General features: G+C 39.9%; 1 protein-coding gene across 1 annotated transcript in view; it reads right to left on the minus strand.

Moving 5' to 3' along the window:
- The window catches only part of Tbc1d12 (TBC1 domain family member 12), an 82886-nt gene that overhangs the window by 33644 nt on the left and 33439 nt on the right, over nucleotides 1-15803 (minus strand). The window contains exon 3 of the mRNA XM_051199710.1: nucleotides 5709-5824. Coding sequence (XP_051055667.1) covers nucleotides 5709-5824 — 116 coding nt within the window. The remainder of the gene's footprint in view (nucleotides 1-5708; nucleotides 5825-15803) is intronic.

Genomic DNA, 15803 nt, shown 5'->3' on the forward strand with positions numbered 1-15803 from the left:
AGAAAATCCAGCAACACATAATGGCACACATCCTAAATGCCAGAACTAGGGAGTCAGAGGCAGACAGATGTGGAATGGGCTTTTGAAACCTCAAAGCCCCCACTTCCTCCAGTGACACATTTCCTCCAAGGCCACATCTGTAGTGGTTGGAATGAAAATGGCCTCTATAGGCTCATATATTTGAATGCCTGGTCGTAAGGGAGTAGCACTACTTGAGGGGAACTGGGAGGTGTGGCCTTGTTGAAGAAGTGTGTCACTGAAAGGGCGGGGCTTCAGGTTTCAAAAGCCCAAGCCAGTCCCAGCATTTCTCCCTGCTGCCTGAGGGTCTGGATGTAGCAGTCTCACCTTCTCAGCCAGGCCTTCAATGGTGGCGCGCGCCTTTAATCCCAGCACTTGGGAGGCAGAGGCAGGTGGATCTCTGTGAGTTGAAAAGCTGGGGGTGGGGGAAGCACTTTCAGCTTCTCCTCCAGTACTATGTCTGCTTGTATGCTGCCATGCTCCCTGCCAATGATGACAGTGCCAGGCGGTGCTGGCACACACCTTTTATCCCAGCACTCGGGAAGCAGAGATAGGCGGACCGCTTGATTCTCTGCAAGATAGGCGGACCGCTTGATTCTCTGCAAGAGCAACGTTCGAGCGTGTTCTTTCTGCTGTGATCATCCTGATCAAAAGCAACTTAGAGAGGAAAGGGTTTATTTCAGCTTCCATGTTGCAGCTCATATCCAAGGGAAGCCACAGCAGAAGATCCAGGTGGGAGCCTGGATGCAGAAATGCTGCTTAATGGCTGGATCTCCAGGCTAATGTTCAGCCTGCTCTTATACAACCACCTGCCTAGGGGTGGCACCTGTCCACAGGGGGTTCAGCCCTCCTACAAACTAAGAAAATACCTCACAGACATGTCCTTTAAGTTGATGCTCCCTCTTTTCAGGTAACTCTGGGTTTGTGTCAAAGGTAACTGCTGACAATAACTGACCGCTGACAATAACTATGAGTACTTATTGCCATAAGTACCCTTAACCGAATAATTTCTCTAGTCCTTTGTCCTTTACGTACTAATCTCATAGCTGACATCTCACAGCTAAGAAATGCCATTACCGGTAAACTGAATTCAAAAGAAAGCCAGCACCAAGGAGGCAAAGGCAGGTGGACATCTGTCAGCTTGAGACCAGTCTGATCTACATAATGAGTTCTAGGCTAGCCTGGGTTATCTAGTGAGACCCTGCCTCAAAGCAAACAAAAAAACAGGCTAACTTGAACCTGTCTGCATCCAAGAATAGAAAAACAAAAACAACTACAAAATTACTAAGGACGTTGCCCCAGCTTCTCAGCCTCTGACTGGAGAGACGTTATCTGACTCAAATATGTCAGAAGGTATTCTGGGAGAGAAAAGGTAGATGTTCCACTTGGTACTCATGCTGTACCCATAGATTACCATCTGGTTTTATCCTTTATAACACTGAATCTTCATTTACTTCAGTTCTCTACACCTACTTTTCAACTCACTGAAGAGGAGATAAGTATGAGTGATTAAGCATTCCCAAATTCAAGCACCTTTTAAAGACACTGTTGGTTTAAATGACAAATATATAAGTCACACACACACAAATCATTTCTCTCCTAAAACAGCCCCACTCAAGTTTAAGAATTCATTATAGGAACTCTGGGTTGAATGAAACAGGGATCACAAATGACCAGACACATTGGGGGGGGGGAGCTACAATACTTATTTTAGTTAATTACTATATTAATTATAGAACAATAGAATAAAAAATAGAAAATCTCTATGGAATAATCCTTCTGTACACTGTGAATATGTATTATTCTCATTGATTAATAAAAAACTGACAGACAGAAGTACAGGCAGAACAGCCAGACATAGGGAAGATGCTGGGATGAAGATGGGGGTGGGCAGGGAGATGTCAGCCAGCTGCCAAGGGAGCAGGACATATAGAAAATGAGGTAACAAATCTGAGCCACTTGGCAAGGCATAAATAGAAATGTGGGTTAATTTAAATGTAAGAATTAGCTAGTAACAAGCCTGAGCTATTGGACAAGCATTTATAAATAGTACAATGTCTCTATGTGGTAATTTGGAAGCAGGTGCCAGTGTAGGGACCAGAAAGATGAAACAGAAAAACTTCCATCTTCAAAAATGTCCTTTTTCAGGTGCTTATACAATTTTGGCAGACTGAGACCACATACAATTATATGCATAGAGTATTATTTCAAGCCAATGTAAAATAATGTTATTTCAAGAACTGTTTGTTCAGGCCGCCATAAAGGGTTAAAGAAGTAGCTACAGGGGCTGGAGAGATCACTCAGAGGTTAAGTGCACTGGTTTGTTTCCCAGCACCCACTGTTGGCTCATTAACTATAACTCCAGTTCCAGGATATTCACTTCCTTCTTCTTGCCTCAGCAGGCACAAGATATACATGCAGGCAAAATATCCATACACATAGAGCAAAAGAAATAAATAAGGAAAAGAATTTAAAAGTTAGAAAAAAAGCAGATACCACTGGAAGAATAAAGATGGCAACAAAGACTCAATATAAAGATGCATCCTAGCACTTAGAATGAAAACATAAAAGTACAAATAAAGAGACAACATTCCAGTGAAAACTGTGCAAAGGCAATAAAGCTTGATGGAAAGAGGTGCGTGAGATATAAAAGACTAAGTTGTAAAGGGCTGGCTCCAAACACTGTATAAACTACTTGTGAGTTTATATTCTTTGTAAAATACATGTTCTATTCTAGGTGAATTTTAGAAGCTTAGAATGGAAACTCAAGCTACCCACCTACTTAGGAGTCTAAAGATCCTCAACCAAGTATTCTTTCCTTGCTTCTCTAATAGTTCTTGCTTTCCTGCAAATAACTCTCTTAAGAATGGAGTCTTGGAATTGGCCTGGTTCACTTTCATAGCTGGAAGTCTGAAATGAAACTTTTACATGGTCTCATTATAACTGCAGGGGTCAGGAGACAGGGAGGATGAAACAGGGATGTCACTGCATACCCCAGGGTTGCACAAATCTCATTATACAGCAATGCCTTTGCCTCAGCCATCCAAGTACTGGAATAACAGCTATGCATAAGTACTCCTGGATTCTATTACCAGGTTCCTAAAAAGCTTAAAAAATCAATATAAAAATTATTGAGAATAAAATTACTAAATTAAGAACCCACTTGAAGGTTCTAGAGGATGAGTGTTAACTACTTAACCAAACACTTGTCCTCCTCTGTCATGGAAGGTCATCCTCTTTGACCAAACACATTGCATTAGGAAGGACATGTGTAGGAAGCACAGCTTAGAATAAACACAGGATTGTCACTCACACAGGCCTATTTTCTTCAATGGAAGGAAAGGAGTGACACATAGTCACCTAGGATGCCAGAGTAAAAAAATGGAGGTCAAGCAACCTAATGACATTTCTGCTATCCTATGAGCCAGGTTTCCTGGATCCCCCAATATCCTAAGCATTGGTTAGGCTTTGATTCTGAGTTTTGTCTCTGAAGTGAATAGAACACATCCCTATGAGAGAGGAACCATGTATTTTAGCTTCCTCTACCAGTTAACTCTATCCTTATGCTATCACACTTCCAGATCTAACCCCTGTTTATCAGCCAATTGCTGATGGGACATGTCATTCTGTAAAGATGTTTCTCATACTGGTTAATGAATAAAACACTGTTGGCCAATAAGAAAGAGAGGAGGGACTAGGAGACAAGGAGGAAAGAGGAAGTAGTAAGGAGGAGTCAAGATGGAGAGTCTGGAGAGAGCAGGATGCAAGCCAGCTCTCCGGTAAGATGAAAGCACGTGCAAATACATAGATCAACAGAAGTGGGTTAATACTTAAGACAGAGTTAGCCGATAAGAAACTAGTACCTGGCCAACAGCATTGTATCAAATACAGAGTCTCAGTGTGTTTGTTAATTGGGGATGGCGCGGTGGCGAGAGGAAAAACCTACTCCTTACAAATTGTACTCATTCTTATTGTAAAGATCACAGGTCACAAGTTCTACTGTGTTTAAATGTGTAAGGAAAATAAACCACAGAGTCAGTCCAGAGGACTTGACCTAGTTAGTGCCCACAAAACTGGCAGTGCTCGGAGTTTTCTTTTCTTTCTTCCTTTCTTTTCTTGTTTTTGTTTTGTTTTGTTTTTCAAGACAGCATTTCTCTGGATAGCCTTGGCTGTCCTAGAACTCAATATGTACACCAGGCTGGCCTCAAACTCGCAGAGATCCACCTGCCTCTACCTTCTGAATACTGAAATTAAAGGCATTACATTATCCTTCCAAGGTCAACTTTCCCATCAGTGGCAATACCTGCATGAATGCCTCAACACACGCAGAGGAATGAGAGACACCCGCCTAGCCATGCAGATCAGTGCCATCAACTATGGCAGTCAATGGGTAGACATATATCACATCCAGATCATTCTCATGCCCCATTCTATCCAATTAAAAGTTGTAGGAGGGCCACAACTTTTTGTCCTAAATGCACTTATAAGCCCAGCCTTTCATCTCCTTTGAAATGCCTACAAAACATTCTACTCTGTTTAGCTCCTGATTGTCTATGTTCAACAAGGTAACAGATATAGACCAGCAATGTGGCAAGATGCTAGGAGGGGAAAAAAAAACCCTAAAAACCCTAAAACAACAACAGCAAAACCGAAAACTTACCCAGGAAACTCAGAGAGGGGGGGAAAAGGGTGTAAGGTTCTTGCTGGGGATTGAACCAGGGGCCTTGCACAATGTAAATATACACTCTACCATCCCTAAGAAAAGGTTTTTTGAATTTCATTATTACTCTGTGTATGGGTGTTTTGACTTCATGTGTTTCTTGTGCATGCTTGGTACCCACAGGACAGAAGAGGGCCTGGAACTGGAGTTACATATAGTTGTAAGCTGCCATATGGGTACTGAGTATTGAACCTGGGTCAGTGATCTTAACCACTGAGCCATATCTCCAAGAATAGATTCTAAATAGTAGTAAATGAATTGGTTGACATTCAGTAGTATAAAAGACGGGTATATCTTAAATACATATTAAATATCAATACCAAAATAATCCCCCTAACAATAACTGCCATAAGATAAAGAACACTGTGTTGAAATAGAAACAGACATAAAAAAAAAAAGTTGGTTTTATAGTTGGTAGTACAGTTCAGATCTGAGATTGAAGTCTTGGTGTATGTGTGTGTATGCACATATGTATCTCCCAGTCTGATCACAAATTTATGGATTCAAGTGATGCTTCTACCTTAGCCTCCTGGATAGAAAGGACTAAAGGTATACATCATCATTCCTGGACAATATATGAGTCTTGTTTTACATAAGGGTTTGTTGTGGTGGTGCACACCTTTAATTCCAGCACTCCAGAGGATCTCTGTGAGTTCAAGGCCAGACTGGTCCACATAATGAATTCCAGGACAGCCAGGACTACATAGTGACACTGTACAGATAAAGCCTGAACATCAATAATATGTTTTTCCCTGTTCATTTTAGGATACACGGTAATGCATCCTATAATTCTAACATTGGGAAGTACAACAAGAAAACACTGGATTTAAAGTCAGCCTGTGCTAAATGAGATATATCAAATTAAAGCAAATAAATCCCTTCCTTCAATTTTAAGTGAAATAGTGAGAAAAATTAAATCTAAGTTTAAGTATTAATAATGATATGAACCTGATGACCACTAAATACTTACGACGGCCGGTCCTCAAGAATCAGGGCAGTGGTAGAAAGTGGCTCAAACTCAAAATTCTTCCGTCTTGAAGACTGAGGTGGAACTTTACAGGTTCTCCCTGTTCGCGCTTCATATTCCTAGAGCAAATAAGGATACAATTTATATAAAGATTTTCTAATTTTCAATATGTATTATTAAGCCTGCATTATTAAGGGAATTATCTTGTAAGGGATATAGCATATCAGGAAAATAAATTTTTTATTTCCTGGGGTAGCCTAAATTATGATTTTATGTGATATAATAAAAAGAGGCAAAATGTGTTAGGAGAAAGAACGACAAAAATACTCTAGATAAACTGGGGGTGGTCTTAGGGAATCTTTGTTCTATTACCCTCAGCAGCAGCAGCTACTTAAGTTTTGCGTAATCTACAAGCAGATAAGCTTACTTTCTATACCTTGAATGAGTGATGGGAATGCTGAGACAGAATCAGACTACCCAACTGTAATGCTCATAAGAACGCTCTAAAGGGTGGCACTGAGATTCTAAACACAAGGGACTGAGATTTCAAGCTTCTGTGACTCTAACTCCTATAGGTCAGACACTCCAAGAGAACCAAAGTCTGGGCTTAAGTACACCTCCTTGCTCTAATTTTAAACAAGCTGCCAATATATCATATCCATTCTACTAACTTCAAAAACTGTTTTCATAATATTCCTCTATTTCGTTAAGTCTTATAATCCCATTAAAAGATACAATGTCAATAGATTCTTTGTAGAATCATTTACATTTCTCCATGTGAACTTTTTGTTTTGCAAGATAGGGTTTTTCTGTGGGTGTAAGCACATATATTTGGAAGTCAGCTTGACACTGTGTCAGTTTAGCTAAATAGTTATATTGAGCATCCACCCCCACCATGGGATCTCAAGACCTCACCATGAGTTTCTGGACTCTGCTTTTTTTGTTTGTTTGTTTGGTGTTTTGAGACAAGGTTTCTCTATGTAGCCCTGGCTGTTTTAGAACTCACTCTGTAGATCAGGCTAGACTCAAACTCAGAGATCCACCTGCCTCTGTCTCTGCCTCCTCAATGCTGGAGGCCCATTTGAGCATTTTTAAAGAAATGTTTGCAATTTTATGAAATCCATTCCTAGAAATTAACAACAACAACAAAAAAAAATCAGTAGAATGTTTCATACTTTCTTTTCTTTTTTAAAAAAGCATCCTGGGTCTGGAGAGATTGCTCGACAGTCAAGAGCACTTGCTGTTCTTATAGAATATCAGCTCTCGGATCCCAGCACCCATGGTTAACAGCTCACAGCCCCCTATAACTCCAGCTCCAGGAACAACCACTTCTGGCCTTTGCAGGTACCTGAATATACATACACATCACACACACACACACACACACACACACACACACACACACACACACACACACACACACCTTTAGAAAGTTACCAACAATTACAAAAGACATTAATTGATCATTTATATGAGGAAAATTAAATGTACTTACAGTGGTCAGTGGTTTCATTCACTAGTACTTAGCTATCATAGCCTAATTCTTTTTATATGGTGTGGAAATTTGAATGAAATTGGCCCCCATAATCTCATAGGGAGTAGCATTATTAGGAGGTGTGGCTTTGTTAGAGTGGGTAAGGTCTTATTGGAGGAAGGGTGTCACTGTGGGGGTGGGCTTTGAGGTTTCCTATGCTCAGGATACTGCCTAGTGTCTTAGATGACTTCCTATCGTCTGCCAGATATAGAACTCTCAGCTACTACTCCTCCAGCACCACATCTGTCTGCATGTGTCCATGATCCCGGCCATGATGACAATGGACTAAACATCTGAACCATAAGCCATTACTTCAGTTAAATGTTTTCCTTTATAAGGGTTGCTTGCCATGGTCATGGCATCTCTTCACAGCAACAGAAACTCTTAACTAAGATATATGATTATTACACATTTACTAGCTCAAAGTATTCCTCTCTACTAGATCATGATAATGCAAAATATGAACTTACTGTATTTAAGGATATAATAATCAACTTGAGATTTCAGGAGTGAATTACAAGCTGTAAAATGTGATGGAGACCACCATGATGGAAGGAGGGAACTGACTTCAACACGTATGCCATGGAACATCCATGTATACACACAGGGAGACACATACAGACACACAATGTAATCTTTAAAAGTGATACAGCAGCTGGCACTATGGTGCATGCTTATAATCCCAGTGCTTGGGAGGTAAAAGGCAAATCAGTGTGAGACCCTGCCTCAAAGAAGGAAGGAAGGAAGAAGGGAAGGAGGGAAGGAAGGAAGGAAGGAAAGGAAGGAAGGAAGGAAGGAAGGAACTTAATGGTGCTGCCATTCCTCTCCCTCTCCTTCCCCCCACCTCCCTCATTTTTGACAAGTTCTTTCTATGTAGTCCTAGTTGGTCTGGAACTCACTATGTAGAGTCTCACTATGCAGACCAGGCTAACCTTGAACTCAAAGAGATCTGCTTACTTCTGCCTCCTGAGTGCTGGGATTTTAAAAGTATGTGCCGCCATGCCAGGAACAATTTTTTGTTTGTTTGTTTTGATTTAATGTGTATTGATGTTTTGCCTGCATTATGTCTTGTCACCAGATGCATGCAGTACCTGTAGAGGCCAGAAGAGGGCATAGAATTCCCTGGAACTGGAGTTAAAGAGCTGGTTGTGAGTCACCATATAAGCGTGGGAAATAAAACCTGGGTCCCCTGAAAGAGCAGCCAGTGCTTTTAATCGCTGAGTCATGTCTACAGACCCAAGATTTGTTATTCTTAACACATTTTCTAACTGTGTTTGAGAAGCAAAATGACAGACTGACCCAATATAACTTCATGTCCACATCTACAAATCTGTTCTAGTTTCTATGCTACTTCCAGAATAATTTTTCTAATATACATGACTTTGATATTTCAGTACCTTACCTAAAGGTATTCTGTACAAAATTTTCTAACTTTATAGCTAAGGACTCTTCCCCCATCTACTCTACATCCCTGATACGACAGCTGTTATGATTTGGATTTCAAATGTCCCTTAAAGATTCACATGTAAGAAGTCTCAGTCAGCACTCTGTTGCAAATTGACAGGTGGTGGCACCCTGGCGGAGGTGGGGCTAGTCGGGATGATAGGTCACTGGGGTCCATACTCTTGAAGAAGAAAATTGTGGGGATCTTCTCCCCATCTGCTGTGAGGTGAACAGCCTTTCCTTCTTAAAAATTTCTGGTCTTGTGGGGAGCAGGAGGAGGGGAGGGAATGGGAACTGGGATTGGTATGTAAAATGAGAAAAGATTGTTTTAAAAGAAAATATTTTGGTCTTTCATCTTACAACTCATTCTCATTTTATAGCATTTGACTTGTTCTTTGTGTGTACCTGTACGTGTGCAGGCGTGGGCGCGTGGGCGCGTGGGCGCGTGGGCGCGTGGGCATGCCACACTGCACGTGAAAGTCAGAGGACAACTTAATCAGTCCTCTCCTTCCACCATTCGAGTATGGAGACCAAACTCAGGCTCATCAAACTTGCCAAGAGATGGCCCTGCCAAGAGCTTTGCAAGCAGCTTTCACTGTGGGATGCCCACCATAGTATCTGTCTTACCACATGCCAGAAATGGAGACAGCTCACATGGACTGAAAACTCTGAAACATGATCCAAAATAAACTTTTGCTCCTTGTCAGTTCATTTATATGGGCAATACTTAACATACCAGCCAATTAACCATATACAGCTTATTCATTCCCATTTGCTCACTTACTTCCTGTATCTAAAAGGGCTTTCTCCATCCTTTTTTTTTTAATAATTTTTTAAAAAAAGATTTATCATGCATACAGTGTTCTGTCTTCATGTATGTTCACAGGCCAGAAGAGGACATTAGATCTCATTACAGATGGTTGTGAACCACTGAAAGAGCAGCCAGTGCTCTTAACCTCTGAGCCATCTCTCCAGTCCCTGGCTTTCTCCATATTGTCTTACCTGGTCAGTTCTAACTAGTTCACTGTAGTATACAATTAACATAACATTTTTCTGGAAAATCACTCGATTGTATTCTCACATGCTAAACACAATTCTATTAGAGCATATACCACTCAATATATTTATTTCTATAACAAGGTGATCTTAAGGAAGAATCTAGGATCAATTCAGGACACCTGTCCTTCCAGCTCCCCTAGAGAAAAAAACCTAGAGTTTGCTGATGCTACCCTTTCAGTTGTTAGCATTAGATACTCTACTGTAGGGTATACTGAAAGGATCTACTAGGGAAAAAAAAAATACAAGTGAAGTCTTACAATAGCACATTTTTAGAAATAAACTATGGCAGGACAGTGGTGGTGCACACCTTTAATCCCAGCAGCTGGGAGGCAGAGTTCAAGGCCAGCCTGGGGGGGGGAGAGAGAGAGAGAGAGAGAGAGAGAGAGAGAGAGAGAGAGAGAGAGAGATAGATAGATAGATTCAGGCCAGCAAGGATAACACAGAGAAATCCTGTCTTTAAAAAAAAGAATGAAAGACATTGTAAAGGCTAGAAAGTTGCTTTTGAGAAGACCCAGGTTCAATTCCAATCACCCACATGGTAGTTCACAAGCACTTATAACGCCAGTCTCAAGGGGTATGATACCCTAGTCTAGCCTCCACAAAAACAGCAGATACATGGTTCACAGACATACTGAAAGACCCGCAGAGCGTGGACCTTCACGCTCTGACTAAGGAAAGGTGACACCCCAAATCACTCACGAGAAGCGGTCTTGATGCAAACTGTATGAGGACTTTTTTAAATCCAAGTGCACTGGGGTCCACAGTCATACGCCACGCAGCAATAGAGGACTGAGGACCTTGCAGAATTGAGCCTGGCTGTCATAAGCAGCAAGGTGTGTGACCTTGCGTATTTCCTGGTAGCGGACAGGGTCTGGAATTTGAGGTTTTTAGGGCTTTGTAGATAGTATTTCTAAACTTTTAGCTTCCTGGGGTCATTGGAGAGTTAGCCTATTTTTTTCATCCTTTCAATACATGCAGGCAAAACACCCATACATATAAAGGTCAATTTAATAAAATAAAATATTGACTCTGAAAGGATAAAAAGAATAGCATAGTAGGAGTTCTCTTGTAGAAAGACAAAATAGTCTAATATATACTAATATCCATGAATAGATTAGACTTAAAGGTTCAGACTGTAAGAACACTCCTCTTGAAGGAGTAAGGAAAACCTATCTCTCCACACCATGAGCAGCTTAGACAGCACCAGAACCACATTCAGATACTAAGAGGCACTCCCTGTGAACATTTCCACCATCTCAAGGCTACATCTGCTCACAACGAACGAACTCTAATACAACTTGATCCAAGCAAGGGAAATTTCCAAGTGAAAAGGATTTGGTGAATTAGAATGTCTTTGCTGATCCTGAGTTTCATTCCACAACCATAAATTAACAGAGGAAAAAACCCCATACTTTAGTTTAATTAAAATGTTAGACCAAAAAAAATCATCACTGTTTGAGCAGTACCTTACAATAAACATCATCTGGCAACTGTTACTGCAATTTTTAAAAAGTCTGATCTTAAGTCAAGCCTAATATATAGGTCTGAGAAAACTATAGAACCAAACTTTTAACATGACTTTGACATTCAAACTACTAATGCTATAAAACAGAGTATATTTAAACTGTAACTTATTTCCAACACTCTTTTTCTGATCATGGGGCAAGACTGACATTCAAATTCTATTCGCCTATTTAATCTGTTAGTGCCCCGCCGCTATGCTCTCTGGTATAGTTAATATACCCCTCTAACAAGTATAAGCCCAGAATTGTTTGAGTTCCTTTTCCAATATGCAAGCCACATAAACTTTAATGAAATCTATGCATTCATAATCAGGAACACATAATAGTTTTATCAATTATGAATGTAAAGCACACAGAAAGGAAATTATTCATTACCCTTTCAAGGTGACAAAAGAGAAAGAAACGTGTTTACATTTTAATAAGCCTAAGGACTTTGCAGGAATAAACTCAACACAGCCCAGCCCCTGGGCAACTCAATGGTGCTGAAGAACATTATGTTTGCAGTAGTCAACTCTTATGCAAAGGTTATCTATATTTAAACAAAATCAATTAAAGTCCAAAAGTCTGTTCACAAATAACGAAGACTTCACTAAGCAGGTGACCTGTTTTTTGAAGACGGTCTCATGGAGGCCATGCTGCTCTGGAATTCACTACATAGCTGCTCCTGTCTCCTCCCTTCATTGTCCCCACTGTGAGTGCAGGGATGACAGGCATACCATACCTGGTTGATGCCATACAGGGCTTAGTGAATGCTAGGCAAGTGCTCTGCCAAGTGAACTACATCTCAGCCCAGGAATCAGTAGTTTAAAACTTTTTTTTCCTTGCTAGTCAAGTTTTGTTAAAGTGATTACTCAATTCAAACTTCATTCAGAGAATGGTACCAGTATTGATGGAAAACCTGGATCTCATCCAAGTACAAAAGTCTCATTTTCACATGAAGGACAAACAGAAATAATCACACACACACACACAAATTCATTTTCTACAGAAAAAAAAATGTCAGATTGAAATAAAGACAGAAAAGGGTATAGTCAAGCTAGGATCCAACTATATTAAAATTACTTATAACATGCACATTTGAAATCTTCCCCACTTGCAATTTGGAGGTCAGAGACAAACTGACTACATTCTAATTTTATCTATTTACTTAGAAAAGCCAGAAATCCAGGTCATTGAATGGCAATATAACTGAAATACTAGAAATTCAATTTGTAATATGGCTCACCAATGGTTCAAAAGGCCACAAGCAGGAATTTCACACCTGCAAGAGAACACATGTGATCACCCTCAAAACACAATACTATCAATGTTCTTGTGGCTCAGAGCTTGATCATTAAGTAAAAGGCCCAATCTCTGTCTGTGTGGCTTTGCTATTAGACTAGAGCACATTCAACGTTAGCTTTGTTTTTCTTTGCTGGTAACGGAAGGAAGCAGGGATGTGTGTATGACAAGCAAGAGCTCTACCAATAAGCATTTTTCTGTCTCTTTACTGCTAACATGGATAACACTAACATTGACCAGATTTTTAATATAATTTACTACATGAATAAAATGTTTTAAAAATATTTAACTTTCACTTGGAAACTTCAATCTATGAAAAATTATATAAAGCATGATTAAATTTCACATACATAAAACATAAGCACATTATATATGCTGAGGCTTTCTTGAAATAAGCTGCAGGAAAATATATCTCATATATACTCATATGCAAAAATACTTAAATAAATTTAAACCTACTACATTTTTTTATTTGTGTGTATAAGTGTGTATATGTGGAGGTCAGAGGTCAACACTTGCAATCAGTCCTCTCTTTCTACCTGCAAATCGAACCCATGTCACCATGCTTGGAGGCAGCACCTATACGTACCCTCTATGTCATCATCTCACTGGCCAAAAGAAAGGAATTTAAAAGGCTTAATGATGTTACAGGGGAAAGTAACATCCTATAACATCTTATACTTCATAAAAAATATAATTGTGTCACTAGTAATTACAGAAAAAAAGTTTTTCAAAAAAAGAGTTTAAATTAAACCTTATATTCCTGTTTAGTGTGTAATCTGACAAGTGCCTTTCCATTAAAAACAAAAGAAGGAATTATGGCCCATAAACTAATTATACTCATACTTAGGAATATGGCAATCATTTTTTGAATACCTGTGGTATAGATATGAATACTTTGTTTTGGAATGGATTTTCATTTATTGATTACTTTGTTTTGGAATGGATTTTCATTTATTGATACAATTTAAGGTCAATTTTGTGCTTAAGTATATTTCTCCTCTTGTTTAGATGTTATGTTTATGTAACTCAGAAATGTAATGTATAATTTAGTACAGATTTTAGATAGCTACCTATAATAGTCAAAACTTATAGTTAAGTTAGTTAGGATTTCTAGATATACAGACACGTATTTAAGATGAATAGGCATTCTTCAAATCTTTCAAAGACCTACAGAATATGGCATTTAAAATGGTTTAGGGTTTTTCTTGACAGTGAGTATTAAATGCTCCTGGCAACACCACCTGCATCAGAAAGGAAGATGGACCTTGAAGAAAGGAGTTATGAAGTTTGCTCCCAATACGGTAAGACTAGCCATTTGGACAAGATACTGCTCTTGTCTGGACTGTTTGACTTTGTGCTGTATAAAATGGACATGCAGGACCCACAGGAAAGTGACTGCTGATGCAAGATGGACATTGCTACAGAGTTCCTGCTTCATGGAAGAGTCTGCCAGACAATCTGCAGGACACAGAGAAAAGTGACTGACAAACTGCCAATACAAGGAGACAGTTTAAACTTTCCTGCTTTGCTGAAGAGTCTGCCAGACACACTATGGCCTATGGGCTGAGGATGGAACATTACAGAAGAACTTCAGGTGACTGACAAGGCAAGATGTCTCTGTCATTTCTAGAGTTTATATATTATCCTTCTGTGGTCTTTGAAGGAGTTGACATAGTTATGGTTATAGTTTTCCTTAGTTAAGCTTAAAGATAAGTTACATATAGGACTTTAGACTCACAAATATAGGATAGATGATAGAATAGTTTCTTTTAATCTTGCTAAATGTTAATGGACTAAATATTGTTAACTATGATTCTTATTGGATAAATGTGTTATATATTTTGCTATGTTAAGGTTAAAACCCTTCTTTTTATTTAGACAGAAAAGAGGAGATGATGGGAGATGCCATTGTGTATATATGTTTCTCATACTGGTTATGAATAAAGCACTGTTGGCCAATAGGAAAGCAAGATAGGCAGGGCTAGGAGACAAGGAGGAAAGAGGAAGTAGTGGAAAGGAGTCAAGATGGAGCATCTGGAGAAGGCAGAACCGCCAGCCGCCTCTCCCTGGTAAGACCACGTGGAAATACATAGAAATGGGTTAATACTTAAGACAGAGCTAGCCGATAAGAAACAAGTACCTGGCCAACAGCATAATATCAAATACAGAGTCTCAGTGTGTTATTTGGGGCTGGCGCGGCGGCAGGACAAGACCAGCGGCGGGAGGAAAACCTTACTCCTTACATACCTGCTTTAAAAAATATTACCCGGGCTGGAGAGACAGCTCAGTTAAGAGCACTGGCTGCTCTCCACAGGACCTGAGTTAGATCTTAGCAACTACATGACGAATCACAACCATCTGCAACTCCAGTTCCAAGGAATCCAACACCCTCTCTGGCCTCTGTGGATACAAGGCAGGCATGTGTTGAAGAGCACACATGCAAGCAAAATCCCACACACATCAAATTTAATTAATTAAGTTGGCGGTTTTCGAGACTGGGTTTCTCTGTGGAACAACCCTGGCTGTCCTGGAACTCATTCTGTACACCAGGTTGGCCTCAAACTCACAGAGATCTGCTGGCCTCTGCCACCTGGCTCAGTTTTCTAGTCTTAATGCTTTACAAAATTCAAACATCAAAGCTAAGAAAAACTTAGAACTGTTTCAAGTTAGCATAGATACATAAAGTTGTAAATGGAAATTACTATAAAGAGAAAGCCACACTCACCTAAAAGACAGTTTCAGGAAGGAGAATAGCAGAATGATATAAACAAACAGGGAAGGACACACTGACGGCCATGGGAGGGAAAGGCACAGGCAGCCAAACTGATAATCTGAGTACAGTCTCCAGGACCCACATGGTAGAAACAGAGAATGGACTCCCCAATTCAGGTAGACAAAAGTTAATTTCACAGTACACGCTAAACTCTATGATGGAAGAGGTTCTGGGCCTTTTTAGGTTAACAATGTTCTCAGTGTTGCAGTAGTAATTTTCTTACAGCATACTTTAATTGAAATAAAAAAGTGATTCCACTGAACAAATAGTCATGTGTGAAGAATTCAGTACAGAGATCTTAGTATATTGTTGGCAATATAGTTTAATTGGTAGGATGCCTACCTAGGATAACAGAAGCCTAGGACCAGTCCCCAGTACTGTCTAAACCAGGATGGTGGCACACAGGTGTCTAAATGTCAGAGCCAGGTGAAACAGGAGCTCAGAGTTACCTTCCACATCAGCCAGCTCCTGGTTCACACGGG

The sequence above is a fragment of the Phodopus roborovskii genome, unplaced genomic scaffold, assembly GCF_943737965.1.
Source record: "Phodopus roborovskii unplaced genomic scaffold, PHOROB, whole genome shotgun sequence".
Lineage (NCBI taxonomy): Eukaryota > Metazoa > Chordata > Mammalia > Rodentia > Cricetidae > Phodopus > Phodopus roborovskii.